At 38.3% G+C, this 21,738-nt stretch overlaps 1 protein-coding gene across 5 annotated transcripts in view; it reads left to right on the forward strand.

The window, feature by feature from the left end:
* The window catches only part of SLC2A9 (solute carrier family 2 member 9), a 130,595-nt gene that overhangs the window by 86,185 nt on the left and 22,672 nt on the right, over positions 1 to 21,738 (forward strand). For all 5 annotated transcript variants that reach the window (XM_075752484.1, XM_075752483.1, XM_075752487.1 and 2 more), the window contains 2 exons: positions 721 to 822; positions 2,586 to 2,661. In XM_075752484.1, coding sequence (XP_075608599.1) covers positions 721 to 822; positions 2,586 to 2,661 — 178 coding nt within the window. The remainder of the gene's footprint in view (positions 1 to 720; positions 823 to 2,585; positions 2,662 to 21,738) is intronic.

The raw sequence follows: 21,738 nt of genomic DNA on the forward strand, positions 1-21,738 counted from the left end.
CAAAAAAAGAAAAATAAATTTTAGATTAATAAATTATTTAATCTATGCTAAAAAGTTGTTAAGCTTAAATTTTAAGCCTCTTAAGCTTAAATTCGGAGAGATGTTGAAATTAAGAAATAGTCAAAATGTTTGAACTTTTTGACATTTAAAAATTACATATTTTAAGAACATTATTGTAGGAATTTGGTGTAAATTTGTAAGCAATTCAAGCAATGTAGAGTTATTTCTCCCCTAGAAATTAATAAATAAGAAAAAAAATTGAAACGTTGTGTAGTTATTATTTATATATAGCTAATGCACAGTCCTTTTTTCACTGTTGTTATGGAAGAAGTTTAATGTAGTAGTAACTTTGAAATCTACCACGCTAACAGTATTGAAGTTAAATTTACTAGCTGCACATTTTTCTTATCAACTCGGTCATATTTGTTCTGTAGGAGGAAATCCAGGCATCAAATTATTAACAAGTACTGGTTTTGGTGGTTTCCCATTTTTTCAGCTGTATTAAATAAGGATGCTATGCTGACTTGTTTTTTCAAAGAGGTTGAATTATGTAAGCATAATTGTGAACACAATTGCAAACACATTGTAGCTGATAAATAGTACAAAATCAACTCTCATGGTTTTATTTTTGGTGTTCATATTTACTAGGAGAACATATTATATAGTCTGGGTTCATCAGTGCTTTATCAAGAAAGTCAAGTGCCACTTTTTGTTTTCCAGGGCTTAGTAATTGAACGGCTCGGACGCAGACCTCTTCTCATCGGGGGTTTTGGGTTGATGGTTGTCTTCTTCGCAGTACTTACCGTCTCTCTGACTCTACAGGTAACACTACAGCCACTACATATTTTTACTCTCTCTTTTGCCTATTTTAAACATCAGGTGCTCAATACCTATTTGTCTCGGCATTTCTACGTAAGCCAGTCCTTTTAATCAGTTTGACATACGGATTTCAAGGTCTCTTGTTTCTTTGTGAACCTGTTGATTTTGGTGTACTATGGTTAGCCATAGCAGTTTTTGCATTAAAAAGCCACAGGGGCTTTGTCACATTCAGTCTCCTTAACTCAAAGATTCATGCATATCACAAATTATTATGAAGACAATTTTACCCATAGTTGGGTAAATAGTTTACCCATATTCCGTGTTTTTATCTTTGTTTGTAATGCAGTCTTTTTGAGATTTCTTTCATACTTTATATGTCATTCTTATTCTTAGGTTTGGATGTTTTGTTCCAGTAGTGAAAAATTGCCATGTTTGCTGTTTCTTTGAAGTTACATTTCTGATACTTTTATTGAAAATGCAAAGACTTAGCCTTTGCAGAACATCAGCACTTAAGTTCTCAGATGTTATTAGCAATAGTTCCCCAGCTATTTCAGATGGTCAGAGGAGGATTATTAAACCAATCTAAATTCTGACCCTGAGTCATTTTTCCTTATTTAGCTTCCATTTTCATAATGATGAAGTTTCTTGCTGTTCCCGAGGGCTTTTGAGAAGTAAAACTGACAGTCTTCAATGTCATGGTTTTGGGTAGTCTTTCATGAAGTTGTTTTTCTGCTGTTGTTGATTCCTGTGTCTTGCCATTAATTTGACTTTCAAATCTTGTTTCTTGGTTGAGTCAGTAAGTCAGTTTGACTAGCAGGTGTATGCCACACCGTTGCAAAGTTTTATTTGACTTACTTGGATGCACAGCACAATAAAGCTTTACTTCACGTACCTGTCATGACAACTATAAGACAGTTCTCCAGAAAAGAAATGTTACTGCAAGTAAAAAGTAAAAAATTCTCTTCCAAGTATTATAAAACCAAGTCTGATCCGTGAGGACCTTCAGCTATTGTAAATCTCTGAAGTTTCAGTGCCTTCCAGTTTTCCTTCCTTTCAGAAGTGTCTCAATCTGTTAAGTATGAGAGATTAGGTATTGCTTTGAACAAAGGACCTGGCGTACCAACAGGCTTGATCTTGGGGGAATTTGTGTCTACTCTGTTTTTGCACCTTCTCTCTTTCACTGCCTTTAGAGACCTTGGATCTGAGTTCAGACGAGAACGCCAATATGATTCCATTTACAATTCCATTAAAGAACCATTTATAGTTTGTTCTCTTTTCCCTGTACCAGTTGTTTGCACACATGGTCCTCCTTGTCTGCAAAATCAGATTATGGCTAAAATCCCTGGAGTGTGGCTTTCACATGCTTTGCTAAGGTTCAGATACAGCTGTCCTACTGAAAGGCAGCCTGTTGTGTCTAGACTTAAGCCCAGGCTTTAACTGGGGAGCTCTTTTTAAACATGGCTGAAATACCTGAGGAGAATGGAGGTGCCAAATCTGTTCAATGGAAAGAAAAGCTCTTTTCCAGGATGGCTTGACCTTTAGCTTAAGAAGTTGTAACCTTTCAGACTTGTGTCTTCTGTGGTGCAAGAGCCTGTGTAGTGTTTCTAAAGGGATTCCACAGAGATCGAGACTTTTGATACAGATCATCTAATAAAGATCTACAGATATACTGTGGTTATCTAAAGAAAACACTATTATCGTATTATTATTTAACTATTGCTACGTACAATGTACTTACCATGTACAATGGTCTTTTATCTACCCAGAAAACCGTGTATTGGCTTCCTTACCTCAGTATATTTTGCATCCTTGCAATCATTGCATCGTTCTGCATTGGACCAGGTACGTCTATGTTTTTTCATGTTTCTTTGTACACCAAAGCACAGGTATTTTTGCACTGGCATTATGTTAACAAATTGCTTGTAGGGGACTTCACTTTACCCATATCTGATGACCATAAGGGATCTAAGACAGTGAAAGGTGATAGCAACACAAAGTGATAGCAATATTCTCGATAAAAACCCATATACACACACATTCCCACTTAGCTGTCAGCATAATTGAGAACTAGTGCCTAAATTGCAATCAGTAACAAATTAAAATGCTGGCTATTATTGTAGGTTTGCTATGATTTTGTAAATCTATAAAAAACCACTCTGACTGGAAGCTGAGTGTTTTATTTATCAATGCTTGTGTGAGCAGTTTAATGCCAGTAGGATGCAAATTGGAAACTGGTGGAGGAGGGGGACAGCTGTGTGTGGTTCTTTTATTCTCTTCCTTTCCGAAGATAGAGAAGTGCTGTGCAAGAGGGTTTATACATATTCTCTTTAGGAAGATGATAGAAAAGGTAGATGTCCTGATGGTGGAGGTGCTTCTTGTCTGGCAGTTCTTTACTGACTGCATACATTTGATATCTGATGCCCTCAGGAAACTGGTTTTGTAGGTTGTAATGAGTTTATCAGGTCTATTTCCCCACCCCAGTTTTGATTACTTAGAGATGGATACAACTCTGTAGAAAAATCCAATATTCCCAGGTTGTAATTTTTGTATTTTACTTGCTTTAACAAAGAACATGTTTAAGGTGTAAAAAAGTAATAAAGCCAGACCTTTCTCAGAAGTGTAGAACAAAAGGACAAGAGCAACAGTCAAGCCTCAGCAAGGGCAGTTCTGACTGGACAGAAATAAAAAAAATATACATTGAGAGTGGTTAAGCACTGGAAGACATTGCTCAAAAAGGTCTTTAAATCTTCATCCTTGGAGTTATTCAAAACTCAGCTGGACAAGTTCATGAACAACTGGCCCTGCTTTGACCAGAGACTCAACTCCAGAAGTCCCTTCCAACCTAATTTATCCTGTGATTCCAATTGCATCATGTCTTTGGAAAATGCATTTTAATAGATATGCATCATATGCAAATACTACTTGAGCATAATATTTCTCTAAACAGTGTTGCTCTAGCCTTCAGATGCTTGATCAGAATTGGATCCTGCAGTTATCAAATAATGAAATGTTAACAAAAATTATTTGCAGATAGATAAAGAGGAATTTAATCCAATTTCAATACACCTACAGAATAAGATGTCAAAACACTGCTTAAATTTTCAAAGATTCTCTTAGAAACTGTTCTGCACAAAAGTGGGAAAAATCAGCTGCTTTTTAGGAGTTTTTTCACAGGTGTTCTGTAAACCTGAAAGCAAGACTTCTGTTCCCCTGAGTTCTCAGGTTTATTCACGCACCATTTATTGCCTCTTTTTCTTTATAAAGAGTTTGACATTAAACATTAATCAACTGTTTATACATCTTCACCACTGAAGTGATCTAATTAATTGATTGTGGTTTATTTGGGGAAAGAAAGAGTTGCTGATGTTTCATGTGACTAATGGAACATGGCTGTAATGCTGTGGATCCTCGTTTGGAAAAGCTGAGGAAAAAATATGCTGTTTTAGAGGAAAAGGGGGAGAGAGCAAAATATTTCTTTTCCCCTTGCTTCTAGGAAAATAGTTTGTCACTAATCTCTGTGCTTATTCCTTTGCATATGGTAGCTGACTAGAAGAAGGCAGGAGACAAACAGGCTTGATTGGGGTCATTAATGCAGCTAATGTTGCACTGTAGGTGGCCTGTGAAGACTGTTCTCCCTCCTAAGCTCCAGCTCTTCTTCAAGGCAAACAGTGCAAACAATCTTGCAATTCCTTTGTCCTTCTGTAAGGACAAATCTCAGGTTCAGCTAAGTCCCTAGTCTTGCAGACATATGCTTCTTAGACTGAGATTTTTTTTTTTTAAAAGAAGAATTCGGTGGAATAGAACTGCTCTTGCATTTTGAATACCTAAGGAAAGTCAAATGTTGACTTGAAACTTCTTGAAAATTTCCCTTTCAGTGTTTTAAGTAGCTCAGACTATTTAAGTAAGTGCAGCTGCTTGCAACATCCACCCTTGTTCTTTTTCTAAAAACCTGTTGAAACACATTGTAATTTTTTTCCATATTACAGACATGTTCCACCAATTTTTAGAACTTGCAGATCAATATGTATTTTCAGCATATTAAGATTAACCCTCCACATTTCTCCTTCAACTAACCATTCTTCAGAATGGATTCTGGTTTTCTTACTTAGCTTCTTTTCTTTTACCGATGCTATTCAGGATTTTCCATTGCACTGTGCACTCCCTTTGGAGCAGTGTCTGCAGATTATGCAAAACACACAGGCTTTCTTTTTATATTACTTACTTGCTTTCTACAGGAATTCTTTAAAATTAAATCTTCTTTTGTGTTTTTCATTGTGCTCATTGCTTTTAAAGCCAAAGAACATTTATACTGTGCCAGTAGCTACCTAGTTGGCTGCTTCACCTTTCCTGTGTATGTTCAAACATTTGTAATACCTGACAATAGTGGGAATATCTCAGTAGCATTGAACATTGCTTTGCTTTTTATGAAAATTTTGTTAATTGACACTTCAGTCGTTGAGAAGAAGTTGCAGAGAGTCATATTCTGGTTCCTCTGTAAATCAACAGTAATATTTTAGCTGACTTCAATGGGGTTACCTCTTATCTGGGAGCAGTTCTCTTTCAGAATATGAGAGCAACTTCCATTATTAGCCCTTTTTTAAGATGGATGAATGAGAAGAGAGCATATACTAAGATACCCTATACGTGATAGATACGGCATATACATATGTATATATATCATACACATGCTAAGGAATAAGTTTTTTCTCAGGGAAGCATGCAATGCCAGTGGAGTGTCACAGTACACAAAAACTTAATTTCTTTTAATGGGAAAGTCACTACTGGAAATTAACCTTATCTTTCCTTTCCTACTAATGTTAGAGTTTTAGCAAGAGGAGGTAAGTAGGAAGGAACACATTTTTTAACACATCTCCAATGCAGTGGCTGTTATAGAGGGTCTAGAGAAAAGTACAAACAGGGCAAGCAGGTGAGACACTTTTCCAGAACCAGTACGCATTTTTTTCAGCTTAGAGTCTTCCTGAGACATAGTTTCCAAGATTTTCCTAGTCTTACATGAATCTGTTCATTGTCTGTCTGAAACTGTGCAAAATTTTAGCATCCTTTAGCAAAGAAATCTACATGTCTACCACCTCTCGTGTATGAAGACATCCTTTGTTTTGCTTTGTGTGATGCCCTTTAGGTCTTGCATTGGAAGAAGCAGAACAATTGATCCTCTTCCTCCCTCTTCAAGTTTCTTGTGGTCTTGTAGACTTTTACCTTATAACCTCAGATTTTTCCAGACTGAATGGCTATTGCTTTCTTCTCAGTGATAGTTTATGACACCCCTTTAAGCAGGAAAATTTCACACTTCATTATCTAGTATTGAAGCAGTGTGGTAGTATTGAAGCAGTATTTATTTGCAGCGATGTGGTACTTCAACAAGATAAGGCTGAAGTTTAGGAATAACTTTCCCACCTTTCTGGTCAGTAAAAGAGTTTTTCCCCACAAAAATTAATGCATACTCCTTATTATTAGGTTGCAGATTTTTAATGGTTTTAGCCTTTTATAGAAGGCTGAGTGTCATTTGTATTGGCTAAAAAAGGTACTATTGTCATGGCATTACTAACACTTAGTATGTTATTTAATTCCTTCTGTAGTTACGTACAGCATTTCAGCATTCTTCAGAGTAAATCCCACATGGTTTGTAATGATTCTGCAGATACAGATCTTCATCTAGGATTAATTCTGTTTACGTTCATTGAGCTATTGGTACTTAGAAGAATTATCCCATCTGAAAACAGTAAATAACTTGAGGAATTGAGCTTATAAAAATACTGGTATAAGTTTCTAGAGCAAAAAATTGCCTTTTGAAAATACATTATTTTCTCTCTTGTTAGAACATCTGATACTTTCTTGTTAGCTTAGATGTTGTGTGGTCTCCCACTTTCTGATAGCATATGGATGAGTCCCATCTGCTCCTTTACAGCTAGGATCAGCTGTTACTATAAACTAGGGATTTTTCACTTGTTTCATTTTTCTGAACTCAACTCTTCAGCTTGCAGATGTTTTCAGGCATATTGCTAGGGACTGAAACAGTAACACTAACAACAGGTACGTTAACACACACGTGTGATTTGGTACTTCATCATTTCTATCAAAAGACCAATAGCAGAAAGCTTTCATGAATTTACTAAAAATTAAAGGGACCCATATGTTCAAGACAGTCAATCTATGATCTGAAAGGAAAATACCCTTCAAAAATTGCTTATTGCTTTATAGACATTTGTATATTGCAATTGCGCCCATTTGGCGCAAGGTATTTGAAGGTATTTGGTTGCATACTGATTTCCAATATTGCTTTTGATTATGGGAACATGTTAGTAAATCATTTTACTTCAAGAAAAAGGCAGAAGCTTCATTGAAATGTTTTTCTTGGTCACACATTGGACCTGAAATAAACATAGCATATGTTTCAACTGAAGAACTGTCATCCAGCAAAAAGTAAATAGAAAGGACAGAGGGTATTGGTTCTGGCTCCTAATGAGACAAGGAAGAAAAACAAAATCAATACAGGGGAAAAAAAAAGTAAGAGAACATTTTCAGTATCTCCACAAAGCATTTGTGCTGTTTCGGTTAGGTGTCATGAGCAAATGTATTGATTTGGAATGGGTAAAACACGTGCAGCTCCTTGGAAATTGGGGTAGGGATAGATGGGTTTAGGTGCATGGGAAATGTCTTCCTTCTTTAACCTTTTTTTTATATAGTTTTATATAGTATTTAATGAAAAAGGAAAAGCTAAAAGCAGTTATACCGATTTTCTCAATTAAACCTGTGTGGCTGCCTCTTCATGGACAGTGAAGCATGTTGAACTGTGCCTGCAGAATCTGTATCTCTGTCAGGAAAAACACACTAAAATCTGACTTAAACAGAAAAAGTGTAGGCTCTGGGTTTTTTTTATCTGTTTACTTGAATTCGCAGTTCATCCATTGTGCCTTTGCAACAGTTGCTGTGCAAACAAGTGACTTCTGATTTTGCTGGGTGAATTGAAAAATATCTATATGCACGTGTGTGCATTGGGTCATTGGAGATATAGTTTTATTAAGTTACTGGAGATTGACCCCTTTTATCTACCAGCCAAATCCTTTAAAAACACAACAAACAAAAACCAACAACAACCAAACCAACAGACCCAGACTATGTCCAATCCAGGGACAGTTCCCTTATTTGCCTGCAGGGATGTGACCCCACCTGCCGGGGAGGCTGACATGCATTCTGGGATGAGGGTCTTTCAGTCTTGGTTTTGATGCTGTTCCAGTTCGTATAAAACAATTAAATGTTCATTCTCTGAACCAGAGAATGGCTCTTCTGCCATGTGTCAAGAGATTCGCCCCAGATGGTGGAACATGTGGCGAAGAAATCCAATCAACAGATTAATGGGGGATGACAGTAATGTTGGCGTGGACTTCTAGATAACCTTCCCAATAGAAATAAGCATGACAAAGATACAGTGAGACCCTGAGAAATTTGGAAATTTGGCATAAAGCATTTCCATGCATTATCTTTGTATGAAGATATTTATTAATATTTCTTCCTTAGAAGAATATTCTGTTTGAGTGTAACATCCTTCTATCCAGTTTTGATAATGGAGGAGGCAATGCTGCAGAGACAGGAAAGGAAGCCATGGTGGAGGAGGTTAGGTATGATGCCTGTCTTTAACTAAATGAAAGACTGGGAGGACGTGGACTGTTTTAATAATATATCTGGCTTTGAAGTATTCCTTCATCACCTTCTTTCAGAAATTGAAAAAGTAATTGTCTCTTTTGAATCAAACCTTTGCATATCTGGCGGCTCTGGAAACACGGTGAACTGGAGCACTGGAGTTATGTTACTAGTGGGAATAAGAAGAAATAACCCAAGACCCTGTTGTGGCAGTAAGACCTGTAAAAAGTGTTTGTGTAGCACAAGTGTGTTGCCCTTCCTTGGACCACTGTAGCTGTGAGGGAGGTCAGCCACACATGTGCCCAGGCAGGCATGTGTGACATTCCCTCTTCCAGGGAGCATTCCCCAGGAGTTCTTTGGAGTCCTCTGGAAGGAAAAAAATCAGCTTTTATTACAACAAGCAGTAATACTAGGGGGAGTTCCAGAAATCTGAGGAATTGCTTTTATATCCATTGCTTGATTATCATAATGCAAACTATCTTTGTGCAGGAAATTTGTGTTATTTTGGGTGCACTTCCAAGTTTGAGCTTAGTGATTTGTTTGAAATCTCACTTCATCTTTCACCATTTACCCGTTCCTAGTAATAGGCCATGTGTAACTGCAGGCAGTTGGAGAGAAGCAGCAGCTTAGAAACTCAGGACCAGGGTGAGGATTTAAAGATGTCTGAAAATGCCAGTTAGCTAAGGGAGAATATAAGAATGGTATCTGTAAGTGTCACATGGAAAACTTCTCCATAACTGTTTATATTGTATCTAAGTCATTTGAAAGATTGTTTTATATTAACGCTGTATACGCACATTCTTTTAAATATTTTCTTAGAGACCTAATGCATCATATTGTCATGCATTGTCTCTTTGTATTGTAATGTGAAAAATGCTCATTGCGTTGTCATGTGTCATGTCGTCATTTTTGAGATGAAGTCTTAGAGCTGAATGTTAGAGCACAAAACTGCTCATGCAGCAGTTTGCCAGGAAGGCTGCAAAGAAGGGCTGCTGTGAAGGTGAAGAAGATAGATTTTTTTATATGAAAAGATACAAAATAACTTTATAGTGTCTAACAAAAAAGACTGAGAATAGGATTTCTGTTTCTAAATGCATGGGCAGAAGGGAGAATAATACTGAGAAGAGAGAATAAGCTGAAGGTAAATGTTGCTGCAGAAGATCACGTCAAAAACCCCAACCTAGGTGCTAGCTAGCCATGAATCAATTTAGAACAGAAATTGGAAGAGAACTCCTAGCCAGGAGAGGAGGTGAGTTCTGTATCAGCTGCTCAATGGACACAGCAAAAGGAGAAACTAAACAGGAGTTTTATAAATTTCTGAAAGGACTGTATGAAATACTGCTGGAAACAGCTGAGGATTGGATTTGAACCAGATGATCCAATCTGATCCTGGCTTCCTTTATCTCCAAGTCCCATGCTCTTCCTTTATCTGTAAGTGAAATGCCTGATCCTGTGTATAAAGTCTTTCTTTTTTTTCCGTTTGTCAAAAAGCCCACATGTCTACAAAGATGAGCCTGTTCTCAGAGAGGATTTTCTAGCTGGTCATTGCATAGAGCATGTAGCCCATGATTTAATTTCCATCAATAGCTGCTATTTTTAAATCAGTGGTGCTACAGTGAGGAGAAGAAATCAGGAGTCTCTGGTTAATCCTTACACAGTGGCTCCAGGGCATCAGACTGTGCTGTCTCGTGCCGTGTAATGTCTCAGAATTAGTTATTCTGGTCCTAAATCCTGTAGGTATTTTTGTGGATGAGTGGCCCTTCCCTTCAGAAGTCCTGCTGACTTTAGTGGAGTTTGTGTAAGGTTGAATTTTGTGTGAATACCATCAAATGTGAATCAGTGTGATTTTGCTTCAATTCCTACTTTTAAAATAAGTTCCTATTCAGTATGCCTAAGGATGATAAAATCAGATCAGTGGTATGATTCCAGTCACACTCTCATCACAGAAAAGGGAAATCGATACAATTCACCCTCTACTGGAATTCAAAAAAATAGTAATTTTGTGGTAGTGAGATCTTCATTTTTTGACTGTTGCTTTTTATAGCGATCGCATTTTCCGATACAACTGAGAAATATTAACAAACCAGATCACCTCAAAAAAATGTTTCAGTTTTTGTCTCTTTTTTGAGAGTTTTGTCTTATAATTGAGTTTTTTAATACTTGTCATGGTTTATGAAGTGTGAGTGAAGTCTTTTCTAGCACAGTGGACTACAGACACAGTAGAAGCATGATAATGGTATATTCAGCATGTGTTAAATTGACATTATGAACTAAACAGAAGAAAACTCGAAGGAAATCATTGCTGTGCCCGGAGGTGTATCAAAGATATTTTGATATTTAAAGTTTAAATCAGCCTGTGCTCTTACTCTGAATGCCAACGTGCAGCTGCATTGACAGTAGAGTGGTTGTGATAAAAGGGTCACTTTGAAAGTCATGAGGTTTGTTCAATCTGAAATGCCATCAGGGAAGAAAAAAAAAAAACTTCTCTTGGATGTGAAACACAAACAAAGGTGTGAGAGCACACATAGACATAAAAGTACTGAAATGAAAGGCAGCATCTGTATATTGCCTGAAATAGGCATTTACAGAGGCTTTGTGTGATGTTGTGTTAGCTTCTTCACTTAGAGTGGGATGTAAGAATTTCTAATGCTTGTGGCCTCCCACAGAGGCATTTTTTTAGTACACTTACTTTTAGTACACTTTGAGAAAGAATTTGGAGCTTGCTTGAGTGGGAAAAAACTTCTCTTTGTACTAGAAAAGTGTATCATGTTAAAAAGAAACCAATAAAGCCATGTTGTTCTATATTTAATTGAAAAGTGGTAGATTTTAAAGTTTAGGTTAATTTTCAAAGTGTCTCTTATTCTGTAAACTAGAAGCTTTTACAGTCTTTCAGGCAGGTAAGCATCCCTTGATAATGTCAAAGAGTTCCTGCATCAGGTAAGTCAGATACTTGTGCAGAAATAACATTTAGCTTTCCTGAGTATTTAAGAAAAGCTTTGGTTTGTTGATGCTAGTAAAGCTTTTGCGGGCATGACAGTAGATTTAAAATATGCTGCACTAAAAGCAGTTAAAAATTCCAAACATGAGTTACAGTTCAGTTCAGGAACTCATAATAACCTGGAGATACGTAATTACTACGCAGTACATACCAGTCTCAGCTGAAGATTTGCTGAGGGATCTGTGCCCCGTTGTGCCACTCCATGGCTGCAGATGACCACCCACCCAACACAAGCAGCCTTAGGGTTGGCATTTTAGCCTCCCAGCTGTCACCCATCACGGCCTGCCGTAATAATGCCATTGCCTCAATATCCGGGGGCTGTGAAGCACAGCAGCAGGAGGTCTGATTTACCTTTCCTCCTCTGGTTTTCTCTAGCAAAGAAAAAGCTCCTGCTTGCAGCTGGGGGCAGGAGTATTTTCAACTGCTTCTGCTAAGTCAAGGAGATGAAAGGATGGGAGGTTTAAGAGCTTCACATGAGAATTTATCTTTTGGTTGCCTCTCAGTGAACAAACAGATTTTGGGCTGTTAAGAAATAAAACTAGAATTGCTTTCAATCTGGCCACATCCTTACTGAATTTGGGGGGGGGGGGGAAGATAACATGGCCCTTGAATATATTGAATACAGTGTCATTCAACATATATTTTGGGGTTAATACCTGGTTTATGTTTTGTTTGAATACTTCTCTCTTTAAAGAGCAGCATAGAGTAAATGTGTAGCTTTTAACTGTTTTGCTACAGAAGTGATTTCAATTCTTTATAATTAGTGGAAGTTCTAAAGAAAAATGAACCCTTAGTATTTTAAAAGTAATTGTATCTGTTGGATAAAGGAATTGCTGGAGATGACACATGGAGTTCTTAGCAGCAGGAAAACTTATGAACTTTATCTCTCTAACAATAGCTTTTACAAATTATCTTAATTGAAGCTTTCAAAACGTGAATGCTTTGACACTTGAGAGCACTCCTCTTACCTGAACTAGCATGTTTTCCGGAATGATCGTTAATTACTTGCTGATGGCTCACAACTGTGACACTTAAGAAATTTACTGCTAGAAAAGCGCACCCATGTGTTATAGAGCTTCATGTAACCATGAAAAATTGATTTATTCAAAAGCTGTCCAAGTGACTTAGGCACATTATTCAGATTAATGGGGACTGGATATAGAAAGCCTCGTAAAAAAATATAGTGTTTCTCCTGTGAATTAGTATAAAATATTTATACTTAGAAAAGTGCAAACTAATGAATATATAGAACAGTAGATGTAGAACTAATGAATGTAAGACAATAAAAATATTTTATTTTCCTTGTGCCCAGGCACAATGCACAGCAAAGAAGAGTTCTAAGTTCATCTCATCTATTTTTGGGTAAGCTCCATGGCTAGCATTTAAATGCAAATGTTTACTAGTTTTATGTTGCAATGAAAGTTGCTCTAGGGTCTAGACTGGTTGTTGATAGCCAGCCTACTACATGGAAAGCTAAATAAACAGCAGTAAGAAACTTTCAGGAGGAAAAATAGGTCAGAAGGACAATTGCATGAACAAGGGTAGTTTGATGGTGTCAGTTTGACCAAGTAAGCAGTTGTTTCCCTTGAATCTCCCCGTTACCTGTCCTGCTGCAGAAACTTCACTTTTTTGGGAGCACTTAGTTATGGCTTTGGCAACTTCTTTCTGAATTTCATCAGAAAGAAGGTTTATATCTTTCCTCGCAGCACGACTGTAACTGTCTTCAAGCTGGTACTTCCAGTCAAAGGGCGCCTTCTGGCTCTCTCCTTAATTTCCATTCTGTTTTGGTTATCGGCCACAGTAAGGAAAATAAAATATTTTTATTGTCCTACATTCCTTAGTTCTACATCTGCTGCTTTCCATGCCCTGTCTACCATCCTGGAGCAGCAGCCAAATTCTTTAATCACTGCCATTTGAGTCCCCAAATCCTAAAGACTTCCAGCAGTTTCCAGAAATCATAAACAGTGAAGATGTGGTTTGTTACCCATCTTAAACAGGAGGCGGAGGAGGAGAGGGAGGCACTCTTCTCTCCCAGCCTCTCTAAAAATTTCTTCCACCACTTTTACTCTTGGGGTCCTTCAGGACGAATGCAGCTATACAATGACATAATTGTGCACTGCTACTATGATTAATTTGTTTGTTAAAATATTTCATGAGGAAAGCCTGACATGCCATACTGAGTTTTCAAGACTGTTTTAGCTTGCATAGGTTCACAACCAGCAGCATTTTGTGCTAATAGGCTGTCAACGTGAATTCCTGCCAGGGAAATCATGTCTGATGACTTTATTCAGTAGTTTATTGTAGAAGTAATAAGCCTAGGCTAGATGGGAGTTGGGGTTTTTTTCTGTTTTAAGTCCTGTCATAGTGATGTGACTGTATGAATAGTTCACTTACCTAGGACTGATCACAGTTGTAAGTCTTTAATTCAGGTATTTCCATGTTACTGCCATCCGTATAGTGAATGAGAATGTAAGGGACACTTCTGTGCTTTCATTAAAGTAAAAACTCCCTCATCGTTGATCTTGTCATTGAGATCATTGTTTTTAATAATGTAATATTAACAGAAGTGAAGTTAATCAGTGTCTGATCATCATTATTACTGAGCATAATTATAAAATTAATTATATCAGAAAGACTTTTAGTCATAGCTCAGTAAAGAATTTTTTTTTTCATGTTCATATAGCAGAACAGAAAGTCAGGCTATAATTAGGGTTCTGATATGATAAAGTGAGCCTGAAAATATAGCACAAATGTTTAAAAGACTACTTACATGTAGTTTAAAAAGTTGAGTGTATTTTTAATTGTATTTTATTTTTTAGTAGTTACTCAGAATTATAATGGTGAAGCAAAAAGAAATATTGCTAAATACCACAGTAGAAATTTAATGTTGATGTTTTTACAAAAAAAAAAAAAGCCAACACAAAAAAATAACAATAACGAAAAAAAAGTCACAGATTTGAAGTGTTACCAAAGCAGAAAAAAAAGATATATTGGACTTGTACAGCAGTTGGCAGAATGGCCTATGTCTGGACTGCTGGTTTCTATTACAATAAAAAAGGCAAAAAAGGAAAAGCTATTAAAAATTGAAGATATTACTCAGGCTTCTAGGAAACAGCTGTATTTAAAATAAATTATTATAACTTGTGTAAAGAATGTTATCTTAAAAGTACTGAAATTAGTTGGGTTCATCAGTTACATAGTAAGTATTTTGCCTTCATTAAACAACTTTTCAGAGAAAAATGATTCAGTCAGTAAATGCTCATAAAATTCTGCTTGAGAGCACTGCCTTATAGAACTAAAAATTATAGGAAAATGCACTAATTATTATTCAAGAGGGGGAGAATTTCACTGGAAAAGAAATTATCAGATGGTTCAGATAAGGGTATTCTTACGTCTTTTGCATTACAAAATTACATGGAATATCTGCTTTAGAAATAGTTACCTAAATGGATGTAGAAAGAATATTGTGTGGTTTCCTCATTAGCTAATAGCCTTCTTGTTGTATGTCAACCATTTTAGTGAGAACCAAGGATTAACATTTAAACTAATGATGTTACAACAGAATATATCAATATTTTTGATCTGCACCATTGCTTAGTTTATTTATTTCCCCTGAAAGACATGGGTTACCTTGCACCAACAAAGTTAAAAATACCTCCAGAAGTGGCTTTCTATATGCTGTTAGAGTAACAGGTTTTATAGATGCTAAACCAAAGGCCAGTGGTGGTGGGTTGACCCTGGCTGAGGGCCAGGTGCCCACCAGAGCTGCTCTATCACTCCCCTCTTTCATTAGACAGGGGAGAAAAGGTACAATGAAAAAAAAACTTACAGGTCCAGATAAGGACAGGGAGAGATCATTCTCTAATTATCATCACGAGCAAAACAGACCGAACTTAGAGAGGGAATTCATCTTATTTATTACTAAGCAAAACAGAGTAGAGGAATGAGAAATAAAACCAAATCTTAAAACACCTCCCCCCACCCCTCCCATCTTCCCGGGCTCAACTTCACTCCCGGCTTCAACCTCCGCCCCCCCCAGCGGCACAGGGGGACGGGGAGTGGGGGTTACGGTCAGTTCATCACACGGTGTTTCTGCCGCTTCTTCATCCTCAGGGGGAGGACTCATCGTTCCCCCGCTCCAGCGTGGGGTCCCCCTCACGGGAGACAGTCCTTCACGGCCTTCTCCAACGTGAGTCTCCTCCACGGGGTGCAGACCTTCAGGAGCAAACTGCTCCAGCGTGGGTCCCCCACGGGGTCACAAGTCCTGTCAGCAAACCTGCTCTGGCGTGGGCTCCTCTCTCCACGGATCCACAGGTCCTGCCAGGAGCTTGCTCCAGCACGGGCTTCCCACGGGGTCACAGCCTCCTTCAGGTGTCTCCACCTGCTCCGGCGTGGGGTCCTCCACGGGCTGCAGGTGGAATCGCTACACCCCCTCATCCTCCCTCCATGGGCTGCAGGGGGACAGCCTGCTTCACCATGGTCTTCACCACGGGCTGCAGGGGAATCTTGCTCCGGCGCCTGGAGCACCTCCTGCCCCTCCTTCTGCACTGACCTTGGTGTCTGCAGAGTTTCTTACATCTTCTCACTCCTCTCTCTGGCTGCAAAAGCACTCTCTAACTGTTTTTCTCTTTCTTAAATATGTTATCACAGAGGCGCTGATTGGCTTGGCCTTGGCCAGCAGCGGGTCCGTCTTGGAGCCGGCTGGCATTGGCTCTATCAGACACAGGGGAAGCTTCTAGCAGCTTCTCACAGAAGCCACCCCTGTAGCCCCCCCGCTACCAAAACCTTGCCACGCAAAACCAACACACCAGTTAATCAATGCAAAAGCTCTTTCCACAAAATATTGTATTAAAAACTAGACTGTTAATAACTACAGGTATTAATTATTATATTATTGGCTTTTGTCAGGTTTTATATTATTTATGTTTTCTAATAAAAAGGTTTGCACTTTTGGTTTGCCATAGACTGACTAAGCTTTAAATGTTCATTATTCAAGTGGGCTTTCATCTATGGCAGAAAAGACCATGCTCTTCAAATGGTGCAAATTAATGTGGTTAATGAGCTATACTGTCTTATACAAGCGAAGTGCCTGTTTTGCTTAATTCTGCGGTAGCTGAGATCAACAGTTCTCCGGCGAAGAGCTGGAGACAGATAGCAGAGTCTGTAGCAAGAAGTTGTGACTTGGTGCACCCCTATCACACCTCCTGCTCCCAATTCTCTCAGCAGGACTAGCTGGGCAATGCCGCTGTCACAACTGGCTATGTAATGCTGGGTTTCGGTGGGGTATTCTTCTGTCAAATACAACGTACAAGTTAAAATAACCTGACAAGTTACAGAACACCTCTTTAAAGACTGAGATACGTATTTTGCAAAATTCTTATACTATCTGTATAGACCCATAGAGATGGAAGAAACTCAGTAGTTGCATTGCATCCCTTGCTGGCAGTATTCCTGCCAGTATATTTTCCCGTGAGTTTGGTGGGGATTTTTTTGGCTTTTAGTTCATTTGTTCGAGTTTTTTATTTGTTTGGTTTTTATAGCTAAGGTGTGGGTAGAAACTAACAGCCTTTTGCTTTCTCACTGAAGAATACTGGGTTGTTTTTCCAGCAGTTTTCTTCCGGGATCTTTGTCTTGCTTCCATTGCTCCTCTCCCACAGCTGCTCTCTAGAGTTGTCTTTTGCTCCTTGAATTGCAAATACCAAAGCCTTTCATTGAGATAGTACTTTATCTCCCAACCCTATCAGGATTTATTGGTCTTCTCTACATGCCTGGCTTTGCAGTCAAAAGCTGTTTTGCTTGATCTTGTCTAGAGCTGCACAGACATTTTTTTCGCAAAACAGAACATTGTTGCAAAGTAATTGCCTATTTTCTCAAAATATCTAACTTTGAAGACTCCTCCTCTCAAAACATGGAGTTGGAAAGTCTGGGAGCTCTTGCCCTAATCAGGGCTCTCAGGATTTCCAGACTCTGCCCTCCTGTATGGGCAGAATTTGAAGTGCTGAGTCATGCAGGAGGCCACTAGGCTGCGTGGCCATGGATGGTCCCTCCTGGTGGGGCTGGAAACCCCATGGCTGGCCGTGGAGCCACGGCCTGAACACCCGGAGTTTTGTCTTGAGTGTATATTGAAAGATGAGCTGCTGGCTCAGGGACTGAGTTCCTTCCTCTCTCTTTGTCCTCAGGATGCAAAGTTTCCATCGCCTTTAGAGGCGATTTACCAATGTAATAAATCTCCCTGATTTGTATTAGGCATTTATTCTTTTAACAGTTTCATTTCATAAATCATACATATAGCCATGACTTCAACTCCCAGTTAGGTACTGGATAAAACCAGAGTGAGGATCTCAGTATTTTTTTTCTTTCTTCATGGTTTTTATATGCAGATTTTTGCACTGAATTGAGTAACATCTGCTAAGCAGTGTTTATTTGTAACTGCCTACAGAACAAAACAGTAAATATGCGTACTTAATTTTTCGTAAGAAAACATGTTGATACTTGGGCAAATTTAACTATATATTTGAAAATCTGTAGCGTGTCTAGCAAGAATATTATTTGTGTACATGTAAAGGACTATTGGGTTGAGATTCTGGATGTTTACCAGCAAATGACATTGATTCTAAGTGTAACTGGACTAATTACGGAGGAAAATGAATACAATACACAGATATAGAAGTATTGTTGCATTTCTAATTGTGTCATGTGGGCTTAATCTAGTTTCATTAAACCAGCCCATTGATATACAAGTCCTGCAGTCAGAAATTTGCAGTTTCCAGTAGATGCAGCATGCTAACAGGTATACTCTAGTGCCATTAAAGAAAGACTGTTAAGAGCTTCTTCCATTATGTTCACTGCAATGCTGAAAGGAACGACGTATTAGAAATGAACCACTATAATTATTGTGGTCAGTGCATTACCTCTTTAAATTCATGTTCAGAAGCTACCTTGCTGAAAAACTCCTACAGGAAATTCTAATATACATTTTTGGCTTTATGATCAGAGCTAAAATAAAGCTGTTTCACTGAAAATTGTGTGGAAAGCCTTCCATGGGAAATGCTAATGCCAGGTTCGTCCCTTATGAGAAAGTTTCACAAAAAAAGTAACTGATGTTCTATTTCACCCACGTTCAAACACATATTAAAGTTACAAAACCCATGACAAAAGGACTGTTTCAAAAAATACAGTGGTTTGGTTGGATGACTCTGGCTGCGGTTTCCAAGTATGTGTATTTCTAGCGTAGTGATTATGTAGAGAACCTTGCAATAAGATTCACTCTGTAAGGAATGGTTGGTGACATGCCATATTGTTGTCATGACTCAACTACTCAAAAAGTAAATTTGTAAAGTCCTGGAATTTTGTAAAGACAGAGTGAGGGAGGACCAAGCCTGCATCCACAGACTGAGCAGTGGCACACTGCAGCCCGGATCCAAACTGACCTAGTCAAAGCATACTACAGCTTCCTGCACCCAAATTTCTTTCTCAGATAAAGACAAGTTCCAGGAGAAGAGAGGTCCTTGAACACATCTCTGACATCGTGAAATGGCTGAGGATGGACTCGTGGAGCTATCAATTCAGCTGATCTTAGGTGTTGTCACTGTTTGTGTCTTGAGCCTTTACATTTTTCCTTCAGGTTGCCTTAATTTCTTTTTCACTTCACTCAGTTGTGGAGCGTGTTCTTCACAGTGGTGTAGCTCTTCGCAGGCATTTGCATCCTCTGCTCTGCATCTTAGTAAGGTCAAGGCTCTGGTTTTCCAGGCACATAGCACTATACAGCAATGACCTGGCATCATTCGGTTTCTCTTTTCAGGCTCCTTGGTTCTTCAATATAATTTATCTTAAGTTATCCCTCTACAGAAACTGACTTTCTCTGCTTTGTGATGCTATCAAGATGCTTGTCTATGCCATGAGGAAGTCTGGAGGTCTGTCTGTGCCACCTTCCCATTCCTCTACAGAACATTTGAAAGAACTCTGAGCAGCTGCTAATATCTTTTTTTTTAGACTGTGCAAAATACTATTTTTACCATGAGTAGATTAATTGATTATTTTTCAAATTAGATTGAAGAGCTTTTATGGCAAGTGTGACTAATAATAAGTTCTAGTGGTGATTAATATGTATCTAGAAATTACATTTGAATTGCAAGGAACCTTTTTCCAAGATAGTGCCCATGCATTTTTATTTCCATAACATTTATGCTTTCTGATATGTTTCTGCCCTTTTGTACTTTTTTTGTCTTCTTTTTGCCTCTGGCTTTTTCCTCTCTTGTACAATGTGTATTTTCTGAAATGGGTGTCGAACAGCATTTTTTATTATACTGACAAGAACAGCAACACCTCTGTAGATTGTCCTACAGCAAAGGCATGACAGAATAAATGATGATAAATAAATCATCTTACATGATTTCTGTGTTTCCAGTCCTTCAGTTCCATTCTCCAAGAGGCAAGTGCTCTGGCAAACCACTGGCTCATGTGGCATTTGAGACCTAAAACAGATGGTGACAGATCAGATGTGATTGCTGTTTTGCCTGCCATATCATAGGATTTGAACCCAAATCCCAAGTGTATGCTAGAACAGGCAGTGGAAGCCACCAAGGATTGATAGACCACATGTTGTTTGCATTTCGATAAATTGTGCCTGTTCAACTGCTTATTCTACATGTTCAAAGTGCTACTGGGAGAGGTCACTTTTTTAGCTACAGAATTCAGACACTACGTATGGCTTTTAGAAGGACACTAAACTACGACTTGGATGGCCTAAAGTCTCCGTATCTCAGTTTCCTATGTATAAAGTAGGAGTAAATACATTTATTTGCTCTGTATGTCTTTTGGTGTAATTTATACTGGCAGTCTTTGGGACAGAAAGTTCAGCTTGAAGCCTTTGCTACCATTGTAGATACATTCTCACAGAAAGTCACATTAGCTGATGATGGAGAGTAATGTGTACTAACATATATATAGCCGTTTGGTGCATCATGTTGCCTTTCTTTTATGCACATATTCATGGTCTCTGCATCTGGAATGGAGAATTATCTGATACTGTGTGTCATCTGCATGTCCGGCTACGTGTTTACAAGTTCCTATCTTATACTACTCATAGGATAGTTTCTGGTGTTTAAATGTGGTATTGAGCACAAGAGGCTACATGACAACGTGTCGCTATAAAGCACTTACAGATGTATTCACAACTATCCAAGAGTAAGGGCAGTGCAAAAGATAAACACAGAGATCAAGTAAAAACATGCAGTAAGATCCAGCGGATGGATAAGTCTTTGGTGACGTTTTTATCTTAATTTTTATATATATATTGTGTGAGGATTGTTATAGATGTTTTGAGAGGAAGCGTGTCCATTAGTATGCTATTGATTATTCACACTAACTTGTTAAAATGCTTAAACCAGAGAAAATACTCACATAGTATGTGTGTACACGGATCTCACCTACAAAGCTAAGTGGTGAGGCAGACAGTACAGGCAGACATGAGGACCTAGAGGCAGAAATTGGTAGCACCAGAATACTGAAGACCTGATTTGATGTTACTAGGTTTACAGTTCTCCAAAGTGTGGTGAAATAATTCTGCAAGTAAATGCATGTCTAATGTGCAACATTAACTGAAATATGTAGCCAATCAGCAAATACGATCCATGTTTTATTCTATAAAAATTTGAATATTTCTATTGAAATATGCCATTGGGATGAAGGAAGCCAAAGATCATAAATTGAGACTTTCCGCTACTAGACAGCTGTTCCCTGGGGGTTATTGTCAGGCCAGCAATATGCCAGTGCTGTACAAAATAGTCCACTGCCTAAGTAGAAGGAAACACGAGTGACAAATGTGGTATTAACTGAGCTTGGTATTATGGAGGTCAGAGTCCTTGGCTGATGGGAGAAATAGACCTTGCCAGCAGTGCCAGCAGTATAGCTAGTAAGGGAATGTATTAAATAAGCATCAATGAAAAGTATGCTCATAGAGAAGCAAATGTTTTGCCTTTTTTATTGCTGAAGTAAAGTGGGTAATAATTATAAAAAAATACTGTTTAATCTCTTTGGAGCCATCTTTCCAACTGTTAAGGTCTAAAAGTATTTTGGAGTATTTCTGAATTTTCAGAATTTCGAGCATTTTAGTAGAAACAATCATTCTTATTTTTATTAAATGGCTCGTCACATGGTACTCTAGAAGCTGTTGTGTAGAGTTACTGCTCTCTTACCTGCTTGCCATCACTGAAAGGATGTAAAACAGGAGATGTGGTGGTGTGAAAGAGGGAAGTGTCACT

This window comes from Balearica regulorum, chromosome 4 (genome assembly GCF_011004875.1).
Source record: "Balearica regulorum gibbericeps isolate bBalReg1 chromosome 4, bBalReg1.pri, whole genome shotgun sequence".
Taxonomy (NCBI): Eukaryota; Metazoa; Chordata; class Aves; order Gruiformes; family Gruidae; genus Balearica; species Balearica regulorum.